Genomic DNA, 21,274 nt, shown 5'->3' on the forward strand with positions numbered 1-21,274 from the left:
AGATAGATAGATAGATAGATAGATAGATAGATAGATAGATAGATAGATAGATAGATAGATAGATAGATAGATAGATAGATAGATAGATAGATGGATGAAGGTATAACCGTAGGAATGATTTCCTGAAGTGGTCTTTATGTTAGTGGGGTCTGAGGGAGAACGAACTCTGTTGGCTCTGTAGTGTGAAATGGAGTGGGTGTGTCCATGATGGACAATAGTTTGTCAATGCCCTCCTGTCCCTCTGTGACTCAAACGCCTCCAGATTCTGGCCACTGATGAATTTGTTGTTCCTGCTGGCATCTCTGGCACAGATGCCACCCCTCCAAGCAGACACTTGCTGCTAAAAATTGGTCTTGCCGTTTTGCCTCAAACACTGGAAGAACTGAGGTTCCTCAAAAAATAGAATCCAATCTGTCATTCATGTGAACACCCTAGTACCTGTAGCCGTCCACTGCTTCAGTCACCCATCATGCTAATTGGCTTAGTCACTGGAAATCAACCACTATCTCTTTTGAGTGGCTGACTTTCAGAAGGAGGTGGTTTTCTGCCAAAGTACTACACATAGCTCTTCATCACCTCCCACTCCAGCCCTGTCCCTAATACACCCAACCACTGCAGTGTCATTAGACGACTTCTGCAGGTGGCATGATTCATTCATGTGCTGGAAGTCAGAAGGTTATAGAGTGAACAGGAATACAGACACTTCCGTCCTGTATATATTTTGTATCAGGATCTCCTTATATAGAATGTACTGAATATGCTGTTTTTGCACATGTATGTGTTGGATTTGGAGAAAAGGTTTGTTTCTTTTTTCATGAATTGATTTTAAAAAAACAGCCTTTGTGTTTGTTCCTTATTACATGTTTTGGTCTCGGTGTCCATGCTTTTTATTGCTTTTTTGTCATCTTTGGTTTTTATTCTCTTGTGTATCTTTGTGGGGTTTTTTTTGTTTATCTTTGTTCACTTATTGTTTGGTGCTGGTTTTACACTTTTGTGTGTTTTTGTGGTTATGTACTGCACATCTTCCTGTTGGTTTATATCTCTAGATTTTGCTAATTTTGTGTTCCTTTTTTATTGTTTTATAAATTTTAATTTCTTTTGCAAGTCTTCTCAAATTGTGATTTTGTGACTATTTAGGTATTTTATTTTTGTCTTTTTTTTTAATTGGTTTGAGTTCCTTGGTGCTTATTTTGTATTTCTTTGTACTTGATTGACTTCAGTTGAAGTTATAGCAAAAGTAGAAGAAGAATCAAATATTTTTTTGTCACTACCTTCCCTTTTATTACACAAAAAGATGTATTATTATGTTAAATGATGACACATCCAGTTTTTCTAACTTTGTTTTGTTGTTTCCTCTCTATAGAAAGCGTGCAAGTCAGCCGTGGCTTTCTTCCAGTTCAGCATCCTGGCCAATTACTTCTGGCTGCTGGTGGAGGGCATGTATCTGCAGACGCTGCTGGCTCTGACCTTCGTCTCACAGAGGAAATACTTCTGGTGGTATATCCTGATTGGATGGGGTGAGTAAGAGTGACTGAATTTGTCTTTACAAAAACAATCACACACTGTAGCTCCAACACAAACACTAAAAAACATAGAATAAAATGTGACCCACAAACAGATTAATATTCAAAAGGGTTATCTAAAATCATTTGTTAATCATGATCAGCTCTAGCAATAAAGCAAATATTGGTGAAATAGAGACAGGGCCATAGAACACAGAGGCTCAGTTGAAAGGGGAGGTGCTATAAATATGGTAGAAAAACTTCTTTTTTTGTTACAAATAAGCTCAGTTGTGGATGCAAAGACAAACAATTTGCTTTTCTGAAAATATGCTTAGAAAGTCAAAATTTTTTTGCCTTGTTTTGCGGTTTTGACTACTGAACAATGTGTTTATTATCCTAAACAGTCAATTAACACCTTTTGTCCTTTGTCTGTATATGTTTATAAGTCCCATGACTTGATGTTTTTGCTCACATTGGAATATTGTCAATTTGCACCGACATGTCAAATGGGCAAATTAGAATACAGGCTTCCTTTGTTTCTGTGTACAAAAGCACAGCCTCTATAATTGTGTTACACAAATTAATACAGATTATTTTTTAATTACACAAAAGTGTAATTCTCCTAGAATTAAATGGGATTTCATTGTGTTTTAAGGGGTACAAACTAAAGTTTTTACAGGAAAGAAATTGTTTTTAGTAGTGTGTGACTTTGGGTAATTTAAAAGAAATCCAAATAAAATTTTCCACAGCTTGCACTGTGCAAAATACATTGAAATTCAATTGAATAATATGGGAAAACACCCTTTGTTAACACCCGTATGATGTTAACTTGTTAAATGGATTGCAGCATTTAAAAACAAATGTTTTATATAGGCAGGGAGGGACTGGTTAAAAAAGGCACTTCACAAACTTTATCTATTTAGTGGTACTCTTTAAAAAACTAAAACTGTTAAATAAGCAGTATTCAAGAAGGATAGTGAAAGAGGAAAATGTAATACATACATTTTAAAAATGTAAAAATGTAAAATTGTGGTCATAGCCTACAACAGTGATTGGTTTTCTCGCTACATCCCGGATGTGTCTGTGTGTGAGAAAAACACTATAAATGATTGATTTGAATGAGCAATATTTTCCGACTTGAAGAGACTGTATCCTTACAAACAGGATGCCTGTGAACTTAAAAAATGAAAATACTTGATAAATAATTGAATCGGTGTTTCCAGGTAAAAGTAGCATTGAAGCCTCGAGTCACACAAAAGGTCCCTACATGTTTTTTCTAGAGCTACACTAGCTGATCATCATGTAGCCTGACAAATACATAACAGCAACAGCTCATCTAACCGTTAAAATATCACATGTCAGAGACCATTAAAAGATGTAAAAGTGATTAAAATAATCATTAAAAGATATTCTTTTGGTAAGCGGAGAAAACACAGCAGTTAGCATGTTAGCTGCTATTAAATATTCAACTGGTGCTAGCGAGCCACTTTGACCTCCACACACAGTACTGCTCATATTATACAGTGACTAACTAGCTTACAAAACGACACGTTAAAAAAAAATAGCCAGTAAAACATCAAGAACTTATCATTAGCTGTATATTTTTGGTTTCTCCATTTCAAAGAAGCTCTCAATGGTTTTCTGAAGTCCAGAGAAGTGTGATCCAGTGCAAATCATCATCATAATCGTCGTCATCTCTCCAGGCAGCCAGCCCATTGTTAATTCTGCTTATGGCAAGTTCTTCACTTGAGGTCTCACTCCTCATTGTTTCTGACACCATCATCGGGCACATCTGCTAAAGGTCCTGCAGCAAACATGTCAGACGTTTACAGGCTTGCCAGCAAATGCCTGAAGGACCTGTCAAAGATTCACTCATATTAACTCCTTAATGAAGAAAAAGTAAAAAATAAAAAATAAAAATTGACTGTTATTTACGTGTAAAAGCAAAATGTGTTAAGATCCACTGAAAGTTTAATAAATACATGATTTTTTTTTAATTCTAAAACATCAGAGTAATGTAGGTAAAGGAATAATTTTCAAGAACAAACAAATGTTTCCATCATGGCTTTTGCTGATTTAAAGTCAAGGCGTCTTGTTGCTTTTCTGTCTCTCGTAAATAATGCTGCTGGAGAATAAGTGCCATCAGTTGCACATTGTGATGTGCTCAATTTAATATATTCAGCTGCAGAATATGAGATAACAGGGGAACAGTATGAAAACCCCTTTCAGTGCCTTAAATGGATTAACCCTTTAAAGCCAAAACTATTCCCAGAAAATTATAAATTTTGAAGTGAGAGAGTTTATTGGACCTTTTGACAAAAACATAATATTAATTTGACATTTATTTTACAATTTATTTAGAATTGTCAGGGGAAAATTTTAAACTAATGATAGAAGCCTCAAACGCTTACAAAAACTCATGTATCTAATATAAAGCACTAGGTGTTAAGGGGTTAAAGTCAGTATTATCACACATTATCTTCATATCTGGGTTGGAAATCTATTTTTACACAAGAACTGAGCCTCCAAAATCCTGGTAGCAGTTTATTTAGGCAGCAGCACAGCCCTAAAGATGAGTGTAGCGCTTGTTTTCCTCGGCCCCCCCTTTTATTTTCTCTCCCGTCTTTTTTTTTTTTTTTTTAGCTTTCTATGGATGTTTTGAGAGGTTTCCATGTTTTCTCATCCCTTGTTCCTAAGCCAAGTGTTTTCCATTGTCTTACCATTCCCATCCCACTGTCTTTTTGTTTTGTTTGTTTCATGCTGCTGTATATTTTCCTATTCAAGCCTGTAATCTCAAGCTCCACCGCTCCTGTCAGTCTTATATGGTTCCTGTTACCAAAATATAGCAGCTTAGTCCAGCCTCACAGAGCTAAGCAGACACTTTTGTTAAGTGCAGCAGTGAAGGTGAGAAACAGCAACACACTTACCTGAAACTTTTAGGCAATGTCCAGCTGGCAAAACAAAACCTTTCATGCCACGTGGGCTTTTTAAATCCTCCGCTGAATGCCAGTGCAATGCTGCATTCACACACAGTGGCAGGGATATTTCTGATAAGGTGATGAATGGAATTTATGGTAAGATATAAATGGATCTGACCCTGAGGGCTACAAGCACGCCGCTACAGTTTAATAAAAGAAGAGGTAGGTCATCAGCATTCAGGCAGACATTATTATGATTTCACGTCAGGTCTTGTGAGCTGTCTCAGTTGTAGGTTGTTGTTAAAGGTGCTCCACATGCAAACAGTGAGTCACGCTGAGCAGGATGCTGTAGCTGGCAACTGCTGCTCAGCTGCTTTGACAGGAAGTTAAGAGAGGAAAGTGAAATCCTCCACCGCTGTCAATCCCTGCCGGAGATCAGTTGATTCTACACCTTGTCTGGGAACTTGCACTTGAACCGTGATAATTTTTCCAGCTCCAATTCACAGCAGCACTACTTTATAAGCCTGAACTGCTAATTTTAAAAATGGAATAGCACTGAATTCATGGGCATGAGACAATATTAAAAGTTATTATTAATAAAATAGCATAAGTTACACCAGGTAGTTTATCTCTGATTAACAACCTACTTAACCTTTTGGAGAAGATCTCTTAATTGTGAGATTAGTCATAATTACAATTGTGAATGCTTCTTGGGGCTGTGCTTCAAAGCAGGTACAACATACTCAGGATATCTTTCCCCTCTCTCTTCTCTTACCCAGACATCAGCAATCAGCCTAATCAGTCACACAAAGGTGGTTATAATTTCAATAAGTTAGTCCACAGCTTCCCAATCTAGCTGCAAGGGTGGTTCCCTGGAAGAGGCAGAAATGGAGGCATCTGACCAGTCAGTAATGTGAAAGGTTTACAGAGAGCAGAGTGCCTGATTCTTAACAAGGAAAATCAAACTATGATATTAGAAAAAACTGATTAGGCACATAATACAGTCTGAAAGCAATGGAGTGCAACCAGTTCAGCTCCTGAGCCGTGTGAGTGGAGGAGCACTGTACAGTAGTGCAGTATCAAACATGCTGTGTGCACTTTAAACTCTCTTGAGCCAGCTGGCAAAAATGCAGACTGTGTAAGCCTTATTAATATCACCCGTTTATCATTAAGGAATACATTTATTAAATGTATGTGGATGTGTGTACCGCAGTGATGAATTTGTTGAGAAGTTTTGTTTACAAGGATTTATTTCCAACGGTAACCAGCGACGCAAGACTGAAGTGCAAACATGCACACATACAGCACCACGTCACATCACAGTGTTTTTGTTTTGTCCTTCTGAACTGTATGACTCAACTTGAATCACCTCATCGCTCACTCTACACTCAAAAAAGGTGACATGAAAGCGTTGCTGTCCCCTCCTCTGTCAGAGAGAAATGGGGTGAGACATCAGGCCCAAGGTCTCGTGCTTTTTTTGCTGCCTTTTCTGAAACATAGTTTTTGTTTTTTTTCCTCCATGTTGAGAAAAAACATGGACAAATAGCTAATCGTGCATCTTTCACCACTGATTCAGGTTTAAGATGAGGCTTTGGGAGCTATACACAGTGCTGATACTGGACTCTGTTGTGAATCCTGCCTATGTTCAGAGGGTTGCATAGGGAAAAGTACCCATAACAATGAGAATACATGGCTTTAAGGCCAGCTCAAGACAGAGCTTTTTTCAGTCAGAAGTATTACACAAGTTCCTCTGTGTCTGGAAAAATGACTCTGTCCTCTTTATAGATCAGATTGACTTGAAGAAAAATGTGGTGAGAACTGTGCAGACTTCTTCTGAAACATTCATGGTGTGATTTGAAGCAGTGTGTGAAGGAGGAAGCAAAATTTGATGGAAGTGTTGTGGCATAGAAGCAGAGTCTGTGTCATGCTTAGTTTATGCTACCCCGATTGTTTCGATTTATGGAGGGATTTGTCCACGGAGAGGGGTTTTCAAACTATGTAAATATGCTCCGACAGTCGTCCAAAATCCATGCTGCATGGTGCTTGACATGGATGAGTGTGTTCGTTGCTGATCGGTTTATGAGTAGGCGGGGACAGGGAAGGTAGCAAAAAGGTAGAAGTTCAAAAAAAATTCCACAAATTTCCCCAAATCATCTTCGTGTGCTAGAAGTTTACTATTCTCTGCACCTGATGGACCCACAGCAACCTAATCTGATCACAGGCTGCCCACACTGCCATTGGTGAACCATAATTTCCCCATAAAGATGAGCGGAGCTCATCAGAGAACCCAGTGACTAGCCTATTAGCTCAATCATTTAGCTTGTTACGAATGTAAATGATTCCAAAGATCTCAAAAGCTAAATCATTGTCAGATGATCATCAGTGGTTCCAAGATTGCATTTTGTCAAATGAAATCCCAGTTTTGTTGTAAGAAACCCTGACGACTTGTCACAGCAAGTGTTAAACTCCCCCCAGAAAAAAGAAAGTAATGAGCACTATTGCTCATATTTTGACTCGTAAGGTAGTTCAAATAATTCTGACACTGATCTGTATCCATACCTGAACGTGCCAGTTGATTTAGCAAACACAAAGACTTTAGATCATTTTACTATCATGTTCTGGGAATGTTTACACAGTCTTCTGCATAGTCGATTAATCTATAGGCAGTGATTTCACCTGTCTAATGTTGAACATGACCCACAAGTTACCATGGCGATATAACCTGGTAAGAAAAAGAAAAAACAGAACCGCTATTACTGAAAACCCAGGATTTCCTTATTCGTCTTATTTTCACCCAAGAATTAATGCACAGCAGTTTCAGCTGTTGATAAAAGGATGATTACTTAATAAATTCGGCTGTTCCCCCAAATTATCATATTTTATACCTGGACAACAGATGTTGGGTTGGTGATGTATTGCTTGTGATATTCCCTATACAAAGTTACAACAATAACAGCCATAATAATGCTTAAAAAAATATGAAACTACACAGATGAATATGTGAAGATATGTAAATATTTTTGTCCTGAATGTTTTTACACAAAGCACCTGAGGTGTGTTTACGTGTGTGCACACGAGTGGTGCTCAGACTGTAACCACGGTGGCTCTGATGCATCTTATCAGCTTCTTTCTGGCTTTACTATCCTGCTCTCTCGTGTCTCCTGCTTTTATTCTCTGTGTACTCCTTTTTTTTTGGGCATGAAACAGATGCAAGTAGCATGGAAATTTTTTTTACACAGAGTCAACTTAATATTTTCTATGCTTGTCAACAAAGAAATATGCAGCAAACAGATGCGTTCGGTCTGGAGCAATGTTCGGATTGATTTTACTTGACAGGTAAACAGAGCATGCATAATTAATTCCTGCCCTTACGTTATAGGGCTCCCATCTACAGTTCTCATACTGTGGGTTTTGACCAGATTCTTCTATGATGACAGAGGGTATGTTTTTACTGTTGTTACTTTCATATTTCTGCATTTTATTTAAAGCAGCTTGCCAGTCCATGTGAACTATTATATCTATTTTTGTAGGTTTAGTATTGCACTGACATTACATTTGGCTTTACAGTTGCTGGGATGATACAGACAATGTTGGCATCTGGTGGATTATTAAGGGACCAATAACAGCCTCACTGCTGGTGAGTATAGGAGTTAAACACCAAGTACCTGATAAACTTGCCTGTCTGTTTTTTTGTTTTGTGGTGGCAGATTTACAATTAAAGTTTTACGAGGAAATTTTACACTAAAGTGGGATTCTTCAGGCAGAGGAAGTGCAAGTTTGTGGCCCTTGGGGCAGTGATCATGAAATATTAAATAATATACCAGCGATGTTTTAAAATTTTAGGAGCTTGTTAAGAAATATGTATTGGTGGTTTTGTCTTTTAAATCCTTTGATGTCAGATTTTCTTTTGTCAAAGCTAAAGGTTAATAAATATTTGCCAACATACTGAGAGACAGAAGTTTTCTTGCAAATCACATTTGTTCCTGGCACAAGTTTAACTAGTTAATTAAGATAACTTTACTTCAGTGAGTTGGTAGAAATGAACATCTCTGGCAGCTATGGTAATATTTCAGTTAACCGAGGTTGTTTACTCACCTGTACTTTTTCTGGACTCGGTCCACTTCCAGACAAACTCCAGAGTGGTTTATAGTGAGGATCTGATCCAACTTCGAGCTGACCCAATTTCCTGGTGTACGCTGCAAGATTGAGCTAAAAGCCTCCCTGAATTCTTTACGTTTTGCATTATGAGATGCAACAGAGTTCTGTATACATTCAGAGTACATTTTTTTCCTGAAATATTACTGTGGTAAATATGATAAACACATTGATTTTCCACGTAATCAACTAGTCCAGAACATAGTATCTTTTTCCTGTATTTACTTTTCTTGCCTCAGACACATTTGGCCCATCAGCGGAGTGAATGTTCTCGTTTGCAGTGACACATTGTGGTTCACTTTGTCTCGAGTTCAATAGTAATCACCTTTATCCTGTGATGATACAGGATTTTTAAATTTTTCATTCCCATGTGATAACACTGAATGTCTTTTAACTAGTGTGTATCTGATTTTGCCATTTAGGCCACTGTGCATGTTTCTCTTCCAGATCAACATAGTCATCTTCGTCAACGTCATCCGGATTCTGGTTGAAAAGCTTAAATCTTCTGCCATGACAGGGAACAATGACACTGGACACTTTATGTGAGTCACGAGGAGAGATTATCTCCGTGGGACAATGTGGGGCACAGTGTACAATGTTGTGCTAGTGCAAAATTTTGTTATAGCTGGTCTTTAAAAATATCATGCAACAGATCCAGATTTAGCTGAACTGTTTACATGTGGCTGTCTGCACTTGTGTATTCCCTCTTTTGGTCAAAATTAATAGAAGAACAGTCGGTCGTTCTTGTGATACAAAAAACAGAGAAAAAACTGCATCAACAAGTTGCTCCACTGCTGCCTATTAACTGAAGGACAGCAATATTCTGAAAAGTCAGTATGCATTTGTGTCCTGCAGGCCACCCTCCTAATCTCAATAAGGTGCATAAAATTCACAAGACAAAACATTAAACTAAATAGTTCAAATCACATTAATACAAATGAAAACTTTTCCAGAGAAAAAGAATCACTCAAAAACACCTGTTCTGTTTGTTCATCATGGCAACAACAGCTTACAAGCCCACACAGGACATGCACCCTAGCACCCTGAAAGCACCTGGTTGGAAAGCAGGAAATTTTCATCTGACTCTGAAAAAATGACTGGTGCTAGTTTACTGCAACAGTCTATTGATCTTTGTGATTGGGTTTGCTGCACAGTGTGGTAAATGCTAGTTATTTCAGCCACTTTTATCTTTCCATTCATTTTCTTTGGTTCAGAGTTTAAATGCTATACCTCCTGACTGTAGCTAGGTAACTAGATAGAGTTTGTCACCTACTAATCAGAAGGTTGGTGGTTTGATCCCTGGCTGCTCCAGTCTGCATGCTAAATATCCTTGGGCAAGATATTAACCCCAAGTTCCTCTGCAGTGGGCCCATCGGAGTGTGGATGTGTGCGAATGTTAGATAAAAAGCACTTAAACACAGAAAAAAGTAAATGGGTGAATGAAGCAAGTTGTATAAAGAACTTCGAGTGCTCAGGCAGAGTAGAAAAGTGCTATATAAGAACCAATTATATGATTATGATTGACATCATAAGGAGCCCCCAATGAGACGGCCTCTTCTTCTTTCTCTTATTGGATAAGAGCCAGGCTTTGAAAAGTGTAACTCAGTGTTGATTTATGAGATGTAAGGAACCAATCAAAATGCTGACCATTGTCTCAACATATGCCCCTCGTAAAGTGGGACATATGATCACTCTAGTCACAAGTTATTGATGTGACATATAATAGCTTTGATTTGATAAAAAGCGTGCTGCTCTTTAATAGAAGCTGTAAAGTAGTAAATTAATATGAAAACCAAAAACCTTTAGGGCAGCAGTAAGGTAAGAGGAGTCTGTGAGGATGGACTGCTCAGGAAGGCTGTTTTATCTAGTGAAAATGAGATTTGATAATACGTCTCAGCAGGAAACCTTACAGCTGATGAACAGATTTCTGATTGTGAGGAAGAAAAGAAGTAGCTTGCACCAATCAGCTAATACAGCACTCTAAAGAGCTCTGAACTTACCCCAGTGTGTGCATGTGTGATGTCAGGAAATGATGAAGAACGGATAACCTATCAGATAAATTAGTTTCGATATCCATACATCTTACATAGGGTGCTGAACTTAATCTTAGTGCTATTTTGATAAACCTTCATTTTAATAATCTGTAAGTTTAAAATTTAAACACTGTACAAGAATAAAATTTGATTTCTTACAGATTACATTTGTACTTATAAGAAATGTCTTGTATGACTGAAAAATAAGATCAAAGCCACACTTCCCCTCTCTGATGCAATCTCTTTCAAGTTTTTTTTCTTTTTTGGATTGGATGTGCTCTGTGAGTTTGCAACTTTCACCGTCTTTCTTTGAAGCCTGGATGTGAGCCAGCACATCACAAGTATAGGTTTGAATAAATCAAACCAAATTCACACAAATATTTAGAAACAACTGTAAATTTTGTGTATTACATTTTTACAGACATATATTGTGCCCAGAAGACTAATCCTTTTTCACTTTTCACCAACGTTTAATCTTGTTCTCTCATGTGGATGAAAGTCGTATAACTTAGCGAAATGTCTCAACTATTGGAAGGGTTGAAATCTGGTTTTATCCAATTTATCCAATCGCTCATAAACTCAATACATGTAGGGATCTAGATTTGGCCAAGACGGCCTGCTGAATTTCAAATCAAGCAGAATGAGGAAGAAATGGGATTTAGGTGACTTTGAATGTGGCATGGTTGTTGGTATCAGACAGGTTGATCTGACTGTTACCTAAACTGCTGATTTGCTGGGATTTTCCCACACAACTAACTCTAGGGTTTACAGAGTGTGGCGAGATAAAAAGAAAAGTTCCAGTGAGCATCAGTTCTCTGGCTGAAAATAACTTGAAGAAGAAGCAGACTTGCCCGGTCTGATTCTGAATTTTTGTTGCGACAGATGGTACGGTCAGAATTTTGCAGAAAAATAAATTATAAAAACAAGACTGGCTTATGACATAATAACTTTTATAAGTCAGGTGAGGCAGCGGCCTCACCTCACCATAGTGGCCATGCAAGATGATCTACGCCCTTGGTAAGTTTTAAGGAAAAAAAAATATGGTTTTGGTAAAAATAGATCCATCGGCAATGTGAAATCCCAGAAATTTTTTTATTTTTTTCCGCCCCGATTTGCAATGATACATCCTAAGAACTCCATGACTTGCTCACTTGCTATTACCAGAACTGTACCATCATGGTACCATAATGAAGATCAACGTTACAAGTGTCTAACACCAACAAGTGGATACATGAGATAATTTTGGGCTTTACTTATGGGAACCTATAGCTCAGGTGTGAGTTAAAAACATCATATGCAGAGAAAAGTGGTTCAGCATTAATAAAGCTGAGCTTTAAATCATTTTCTTGCACTAAACTCTTTATAATTCAGTTGGATAAATAGTAATTTATTTTAACATGTAAACCTTTTGCTGGGTGTTAAGTGGAAACTGCTAACTGAGGCAGTAGTATGTAAGAAGAAAAGGTGAGGGGGAGCTGTTTAAATCCCTTGACAAAAGTTTGAACGGCTTCTTACACTTTAATATAATATATGCATACATGAATCTACTGCAGCAGCAGTGAAACCCTGCTTCACCTGAAAGAATCCTTCTTTCTCTTGACATCTGGCTGGTGCACATTTGTGCTCAGCTGAATTAATTTAGAATGAGAGCATATAAAAATAGCTCCAGATTCCAGAAATAGATGTTACCTACTTTGACGTGCGACAGGATTGTTCCACCAGTTCAATGAATGTTTCACAGGATTAAAAGCCCCGCCTGTCGTAGGAACTTAAATTTGATTCAGGAGGAACCTTGGCGTTCACACAAAGGCACAAATTATTCGCCTGAAATAAGCTGATAGCTCCCCTCCATCTTTAATCTTTAAGCAGTTGAAGCTGTGATAATATTTCTGATTAGAGCTATTTTATGGTTTAATCTGACTATCTAGATGACTAAAACATATACTGCAACATCCTCATACATGTGAGAGTGTCACTGAGGAAACTAAAGTGAGAATAAAACACACACACATGTCAGTTGTTAGGATAACAGCTGTCTGTTGATCTCTGATGAACTGGATACTCTTGTGAGTGGATCTGTACCCAGCTAGGTTTTCCAATCTCAATAGGATATACAGAAAAGTAAATGATGAAGAGCATAAACATGATACTTATCTCAGTGTCTTTTGATGATGAAGCAGATGTTGAGTTGCTCTTTTCAAACTGCATTACTTGCGGGAAACCGTTTCAACAAAATGTCATAAGAAATTAAATGGCAACATTTACATGATATTTAGACATCAGTGATATGAGCTGAACTAAGCACAATGTGTTCAGGTTTTGTGTTTTGACATTTTAATCTTTTCCACTGATTGGCCTGATGACGATGTTGTTTTAAAGGTCAGTGTAATGAAAATCTGACACCACCATTGTAGCTTTGATGAAACCTGAATGACGCATTTAGTCTGTCTGGCATTTGAAACTTGTACCTCTGACATGACTGAAAGTAGCTGACCATACTGGTAACACACTGTAATCTTTCAAAGTGTTGCATCATTATCTGGACTTATTTTTTATTTTTCAGTCCTTTCTTTTTGCTTCACTCAGGAGGCTGGCAAAATCCACCCTGTTCCTGATTCCTCTGTTTGGGATGCACTACACTGTATTTGCCTTCTTGCCTGAGAACACTGGAGTAGCAGCCAGACTCTACATCGAGCTGGGACTGGGCTCCTTTCAGGTATAAAACTTCAGAATCACAGTTCACAAAGAATTGCTAAAAATAAATAACTCACATTTCTCAAGTTGAAATTCTTCCCAGCAGATTTATTTTCCTTGTCACATTAGAAGCACAGGTGTTACAAATCTGAATCATCATGGAATTGATATTTATACCTGTGCATGCACAATAATAACTAAAGCTCGTCGGCTGAAGGCCAGATGAACTTATGTGATGGTGAGGTGTCTGCCATCCATCCCTCAGTCTGTTCCAGCACCTGTCCCTCTAAAATTCACTGAATTCTCAACTCGATCATTATATTTTAGAGAAACCTGCGCACACTGATATCCTATTGTATCTTCCAATTTATCAAGATTATGCGCAAAGTTAAAACAGGAGGTAACAGAGGGATAAAGCTGATGAGTGATCCCATGTAGACATTCAGTTGTAGTTCATGGAGCTAGGTTAAGGAGAGAGGTGATATCAGTTAGCAGCAGTATGGGTTCATGCCAAGAAGTAACACTACAGAACTTGGAAAGAAAAGCATCTGGACTGAAGATGTTTCACCTCTCATCTAAGAAGCTTCTTCAGTTCAAAGAGCAACTGGTGGAGAGTCCCAGATTTTAAGCCCTACGGGAATGTCCCCAAGAGGGTCTGGCACTCTCGGAAGTTTCTCGGATGACAGCTGAAAAGTCCAGACACTTTTCTCACCAAGCTCCTTAGACTGCAATGATCTGGATGACTGAGAACCTTCACAGACAACACTACAGATAAGATATTTGAGAGAGTTGATAGAGAAATATAGAGAAATATAGAGAAGGCCAGAAGGAGCTTCACTGTGTGTTCATGGATCTAGAGAAGTCATTGATTGTGTGCTCGGAGGAACTGTGGTATTGTATGAGTATATCACTGAGGTGCAGTAGGAGACAGAGACACAGATGAGTTCAAGGTGGGAGTAGGACTACATCAGGGATCAGCTCTGAGGACCTTCTTGTATGCAGTGGTGATGGACAAGTTAAAAAAGGAATGAAAGTCAGTAGATACAAGACAGAATACAGGGTGCACAGCAGAAGTGAAGAGGAGAGTGCAGTCAGGGTGGAGTTGGTGGAGATGAGTGTTGGGATGATTGTGACAGAAGGATAGCAGCCAAAGTAAAAGGGAGGGTTTACAAAATGTTAATGAGACCTGCTGTGATGTTTGGTTGGGATATGGTGGCACTGACAAAAACACAGGAGCTGATCCTGAAAGTGGCAATGTTGAGGATGTTAAGATTTTCATTGGGAGTGACCAGGATGGACACGATTAGAAATGAGAATATCAGAATGAGGGCTTGAGCGATAGAGAAACAAGGTTGAGATGGTTTGGGCATATGTAGGAAGAGTACATTCATATGAATATGTGGAAGAAGAGGATACTAGGAATACTAGATACTAGGAGAAATGGAAGCAGATGATCTGTTATGGCGACCCCTAAGAGCGGCAGCCCTTGCTGGCTGAAATAATCACGGTCATAAATAACCACTCCATAATATCTGTGCATGTGTAAGACTATAACTACGTGGAATGTTGACATTTATGCAGCACAAAATGTATCCCATAAACATGACAAAATGAATTAACAAACAACAATAAATCAGCAACCGAATGACTTCTTCAAAGCCTGCAGCTTCATCCTGTTTTGCTTGTTTGTTCTCTGAAGTTATTGTGATGCTTTGTGCAATTAAGTGTTAGCAACACAAGTCACTGTTTTCCCTTAAGCGGACTGTACATGCAATCAGTTCTTACTCTTATGATTTTATCTTGAAACAGATGTCTTTTATGTTGCAGGGGTTTGTGGTGGCGCTTCTTTACTGTTTCATGAATGGAGAGGTAGGCAAATGGAGGGGAAGCTTGTGTAATAAAAAAAAAGTCATACAAACATTTTTCATAAATAACTGCCCTGAGGTAAGAGCTATTCTTTGGAGTGAAAACCTCAAACACATTTTTTGGTATGGGTAAATGGCAGCATTGCCGAGACATTAACCATTTTGCTCAACAGGTAAACAAAAAGCCTAGGCGTCTGTAACTTTCTGCAATTTCTATTTGTTTGCAGGTCCAAACAGAGCTGCGGAGGTGGCTGTGGAAGTGCCACAATCAAAGTCATCTCACACCAGCTAAGAGAAGCATCACTCAGATCACAATTCGGACTCATGGGGGGCTCGGGCTGCCTGCTTCTAGTGGCAACATCTCTTCTGTATGATTTCAGAGATCATTAATGAAGAAAATGTTTCACAAAGGAAAAGGAAGGGGAAAAATGAATCAGTCCTTGGAGCTGAACATGCTGATGACATTAATTCAACAACCCCTCTCTAAGAACAGGTTACCAGAATGAGCACAGGTGAGTGAGGAGGAAATGTATCAGGATGCATTATACTGATTTCAGAAGCAGTTGTGGCTGCAGTTTAAGGATGGTACAGCACACATTTCTCATTTGAAACACAGCGTGCTCTTTCTTGGACCGTCTCCGATGGTGGTTGATTTGTAGGGATGTCACGGTGCCACAGAGGAAAGAGGAAAACCTGGGGACAGAGCTGGCCCTGAGTTAATGACTGAGCAAAAATGTTGTGGAATCATATTTAGCATTTGCAGACACATGACGACAAACCTCAGATGTTAATTTGTCTGCCATTTTGAGTGTGTGAGCATGGTGACATTGCAGTAATAATGCTAATAATAATGCTAATAGTAATGCTAATAATGATACTAACAGCAATGTTAATAATAATAACAGCAACGATTATTTTATTTAAAAAATGCAGTTACAAAATTCCTAGTTTGGATGAAACAGGATGTAATGTACAAGTCCAAACACAGGCAAACATCTTACAGTACATTCACTCCTGCATACACACATTAGAAGAACAAGAACCAAAAATAATGGGAAAAGACTAAGGAAATGTTATACTATAAAAAATTAGGTTTTAACTGTCATATAAGACAAACCACAGATTCAACTGACCTGACAGTATATGACAGGGTTACCTCCAGTAGAGAAACAGAACTGGACAGAAGGGGAGTATGGTGTCACAGTGAAGAAATGCGTGGAAAAGCAGTTGGTTCTGCAGCAGGAGGAGTGTAGAGAAGCTAAGTGCTTAGCTTGTGTAGTGATGACAGATGAGAACTCCATGGTTAGCTCATCCTTTTTCTCCAGTTCCTGCTTTACATGGCGGAGGTCATCTTTTAACTGTGTGTATGCTGGCAGGCAGTGTCAAGACACTGTCATAATAGTGCTTAACAGCTGTTGAAGGTAGCAGGCACTTAGCAAGCAGGCTGAAAACAAAACAAGGAGCTAGGCTAACACTGACCCCACCTAATAAAGCCACCAAACCAGGTTTCAGGAAAGGTGTCAAGTTGCAGCGGTGACAGTAACACAGTAGCAAATTGATCAAAAGGAAATCCACCAAAACACAAAATTCTTGAAAAACTGGCCTAGAGGCCAGTCAATAACTGCCTGGCAATTACCAGTTAGAAGGAAAAAAGTTTATTTCCCAACGAGTTAAAAGTGTTTGCTGGAGGTTAAACAGGCCTATAGATAGGTCAGTAACCACCTAGCAACCCCCAGTTTCTAGGGAAAAATGTGTATTCCCCAACCTTGTGATTGCTTTCGCTGCTAGCATGCTGCTATGGTCATCATTTGAATGAAAGTGATTTTTCTACAGACGTTGTCTAGTTAACCCCTTTTTCCATTAATACCTACTCGGATTGACTCACCACGACTCGCCCACGTCTTGACTCGGATCGACTGGTTTTCCATTACAACTGAGTACCACCTAATGTGCATGGTCATTGTTATAGAAACGGGGCGGAGCGTTGATAAATACACGGTTAATGTATGAAATGAATGCTACAACAAAGGTGGACATCGAAGCAAGAATATACCTGCTGTTCAGTCTGTGGCTTTTCATCAGACTTGGGGACCATGGCATTGTTTTTTGTAGCCATTTCCCCTCGTTACCAGGTTTCAAAATAAGTGTTTTTGATTTTCGTGAATGGGACGCTATCATGACTCATTGAGCGATGCCCCTGACTAGCCAATTGGTGGCATGCAGTCTGACCACGTCACATTTTAGCAAAAGCTCGGTTCACTATGAACCCTGGCCAAGCAGGTACTATGTTAGTACCTGGTCCAGATACTATGACCTAAGAGAAGACCCTGAAAACCGTGGTGAACCATGGCAAGTCGATTTGAGTAGGTTCTAATGGAAAAGGGGCTTTTATCTCAAGTAAAAACTGTGGAAAAAAAGTGGCGACTGTGTGTCTGCAAAGTATAAGTTGTGCCTTTTAAAAAATGTGGGCTGCAGTGCTGAAACTCCTTGTTTAGACATAGAAATAGACTGTATTTATCCCACACTGGGGAAATTCATATTGTACAGCTGTACAATGGTCAGCAAGAGAAGTGAATTAGAGACGTATTAGAGAAAAAAAAATCTTTGCTTTCAATTACACACAACAGCCTCCAGGAACCACTAATGACCAGTTGTCAAGTGATGGGTGTTTTTCATCATTATGGAAGACAACTTTTGAGCAATGGGCTCATGACATGAGAAACCTCAATAGAGACAGCTGTGGAAACACTGGATTTGGGAAATCACTAACATATGTGAAATAGTTCTGTGCAGCAAGCAGCAGGAGCAGTCTATGCTGGAAACTTTTGAAGGACCACTCTGGAGTTGTGCGTGCTTGCTCACTTAGCATTTCACTGACTGAAATATATATGTTATGTATATCTATATATAATTTTTTAAAGTACTGAGATCCAGAGAGTCCAGGACAAGCATTTTGCATTGCCATTAATTGGTACATCATGTCTTAACTTATTGGTTTGATGATGAGCCATTGGATTTGTGAATATTTATTTGCTGCTTTCCACATATTTATGGTGTTGTCAGATGTGATAAATCATGAGCATTTGATGTACTAGTTGCACTTAAAGAAATACCAAATTATTAAAAGAGTGCCTGGCATTTACATAATACAATGTCATAAAATGGTTGTGTTTAACAACACTGGGCTGGTTACCCACACTGACAATGGTCCAAAGTTACAGCACAATAAAACATAGCACCTCTTATTTGTGCATTCAAGTGCTCCTCAGGTGGTCCAATTTTTGGAGTTTGGAAGTCATTTTTCAGAGTTCTGTGTGTTCATGTGCTTTTACAACATTTCCTCACCCCAGGGTGTCAAATTATGCCTTTCTGTGCCTGGGGTTGCAGAGATGCACAAGATGTCTTTTCAGACTTTCTGTGTTGTTGTTCCGACCTCAGGGGACGTTCACGTGATTTTTCTAGTCAGTATATAAATTTTATAGTAGGTGTGCACACAAATACATATTGAGAATTGTACAACCATTAAGCCTTTGCATTTGTAATTATGTAATTATTTTAAGCAGCAGTTTGTTAGATTTGCTCACCATAAAGACTGGGAACAGCTTGCTTAATTATATTTCCTAAAGTAATAGTTCATCCAGCATCTCTGAAGTTAAGTTTGGTTTAACTTCATATGCTGCATCTCAGCCCTGCACTTTTTAAGTCTTTATATTCAGCAAAGCTGCAGACACATTAGTGTACAAAAATATTTCACTATACAAGATCTTTAACACAAAGATAGTACCAGATTAACTACACACAATTGACATCAGACACTGTAACAGTGTACCCGTGCATGTAATGCACAGTAATAGATGAACATTTGTGGTTTTAAAAGTATTCAGTGTTTACTTTTTCCATCTAAGAATAGGATTTCCTTTCTATCAGAATTTTAACCAGGACCTAAGAAAAGCACATTTTCTCCTTTCCCCAAATACAATGTTGGACCTGAAGCCAAACCTCACCTTCCTCAGACCCTCTTTATTCCTCAGACCTAAAAATTATGCCTATAGGCCCTACTTGCTCGATTCATAATGAATGTAAAACACTTCCGGTTGTCGCAGCTGATATCTCAGTGATCCTACTGAGCCCATCTATCCCCCCTTCTATTGGCCTAATAAGTAGATACAACTTGTATAATAATATTTTATTTTATGTGTATATGAATTAGTATAATATATGTTATACAATATACACAAGAAGCTATACTTAATAAAATGGGATGAAACTTTTATCGAATAAAATAATTTATAAATCGTAGGAAATGTAAAATATAGAAAACTGTGAAATATAACATTAAGCTTTGGTGGTTCTCCTCATGAACTGGTAATCCAATGAGGGTAACAGTTTAATGCTGCTGAGAGCAAACGTTTTATTTTTTGGCTTTGACTTTTGACTTTTGCTTGAACAAATTCTGCAGTCATAAACTGAAAGCCAACTTGTTTTAAATAAAATGTTTTTTTAGATAAATTATTTTAAACTCTTTTTTAAATTACTTTTAAATCCCGTATGGAGCAGAGGACCAAATCTGGTCTTGAACACCTATGTCCAAAAACCCCTTAGAATAATAATAATTAACATTTATTAACAAGCACCCAGGATTATCTGTTAAATCTATCGAAGTCGTACAGTTAATGTTTTAGGATAGTTTTTCCAAAGTGGACCCCTCAGGTTACTTTAGCGCAGACACCAACAAAGATTGTTACTCACACTGGGTGCAATCCCCCGCAATAAAGTTATACGTGTAGTGCAAAAATCCTGTTCCTCTCCACAGTTGTGACTTTCACACCATGGGTGTGACTGTCATGGTGATTTTGGACTCTTAATGATTTCTTTGATCGGTTCTTTTTCCAGGATGGAGTGATTGTACAGCATGCATCTTTAATGACTTTAAAAAAAACAAGAACAAGAAGCAAGAATTAGGCGCACAAGTTTTAAGCTATTTTGGATTTTCTCTAATATACACAGAGTCAAAAGTACATATTCAGGATCTAAAATGTCCTTTGACTTGATAAAGCAAAGACATATTAACTTCTCATCAGTAATCATAATTGACTACAACTGGTAGTTTCTCTTTTTCTTTGTTTGATTGACCGATACTCAGAACAATGGTAAAGTCCAAGGAACAATGAAGCTCTAAAAAGAAGAACGTTTGAGCCATTTTTAAACATCTGCAAATTCTGAGATCATCAGTTCAAACAACTGTACATAAGTACAAGTTATTTGTATGTGTCACCGCTTTGCCAAGATCTGATAAGGCATTCAGGAACAACCCAGGAACCACAAAAGCTCAAGCCTGGAAACTGCTGAAACACCAGCGTCACTGTTCACAGTGGGTCCAGTATTACATTGCCTTAGCCTGATTAGGCGCTGATCAAGAAAGAAGCCCCTATTCCAAAATCGCTGCCTTCAAGCTTGGCTGAAATTTGCAGTTGCACATATAGACAAGCAACTTGTCTTCTGGGGAAAAAGTTTTACGGTCAGATGGGATAAAGATTGAGCTATTTGGCTCCGACAGCACGAGGTATGTTTGGAGGAGCATGGTGGTGGTGCTCTTGGACTGTTATGCTGTCAGTGATACTAGTACATTCAACAAAGTGTTTAGAATAATGGAGTGCTACCTCCATATTCTTCAACATCACCTGAGATCAACAGCCCGAAGCTTGGACGTAATTGGGTGCTTGGACAATCATCCTAAACTTGGATCTGGTTTTGGAATGAATATAGCAGGCTAACATTAAGCTTGTGGAATGACCTTTTTAAAAGCCTTGGCTTCGACCCTGTTGAAAATTTGTGGACTATACTTAAAGCCAAGTGATGCCAGGAAACCAACTAATTTAAATGAACTCTACCAATTCTGTATTTAATCAAATATTAGTGGCAATGTAGGTATACCTTTGAGCTTATACGTGTACTTTTGACCTTGTGTGGATAATTCTTATTTTTTAAAAGTCATTAAAGATGGATACTGTACAATCATTTCATCCTGGAAAAAGAACAATTCAAAGAAATTATTAAAAGCCCCAAATTGCCATGACATTCACACCCATGTGTATGTAAACTTCTTA

The 21,274-nt window shown here is 38.4% G+C and overlaps 1 protein-coding gene across 1 annotated transcript in view; it reads left to right on the forward strand.

The window, feature by feature from the left end:
* Positions 1-21,220, forward strand: part of LOC102290031 (pituitary adenylate cyclase-activating polypeptide type I receptor-like) — a 45,166-nt gene extending 23,946 nt beyond the window's left edge. The window contains exons 7-13 of the mRNA XM_005912482.3: positions 1,364-1,517; positions 7,800-7,860; positions 7,988-8,057; positions 9,023-9,117; positions 13,195-13,324; positions 15,130-15,171; positions 15,395-21,220. Coding sequence (XP_005912544.1) covers positions 1,364-1,517; positions 7,800-7,860; positions 7,988-8,057; positions 9,023-9,117; positions 13,195-13,324; positions 15,130-15,171; positions 15,395-15,541 — 699 coding nt within the window. The 3' untranslated portion in view covers positions 15,542-21,220. The remainder of the gene's footprint in view (positions 1-1,363; positions 1,518-7,799; positions 7,861-7,987; positions 8,058-9,022; positions 9,118-13,194; positions 13,325-15,129; positions 15,172-15,394) is intronic.
* Positions 21,221-21,274: the final 54 nt, after the last annotated feature.

This window comes from Haplochromis burtoni, unplaced genomic scaffold (assembly GCF_018398535.1).
Source record: "Haplochromis burtoni strain Fernald_Lab_line unplaced genomic scaffold, NCSU_Asbu1 Contig_3, whole genome shotgun sequence".
NCBI classification, from domain to species: domain Eukaryota; kingdom Metazoa; phylum Chordata; class Actinopteri; order Cichliformes; family Cichlidae; genus Haplochromis; species Haplochromis burtoni.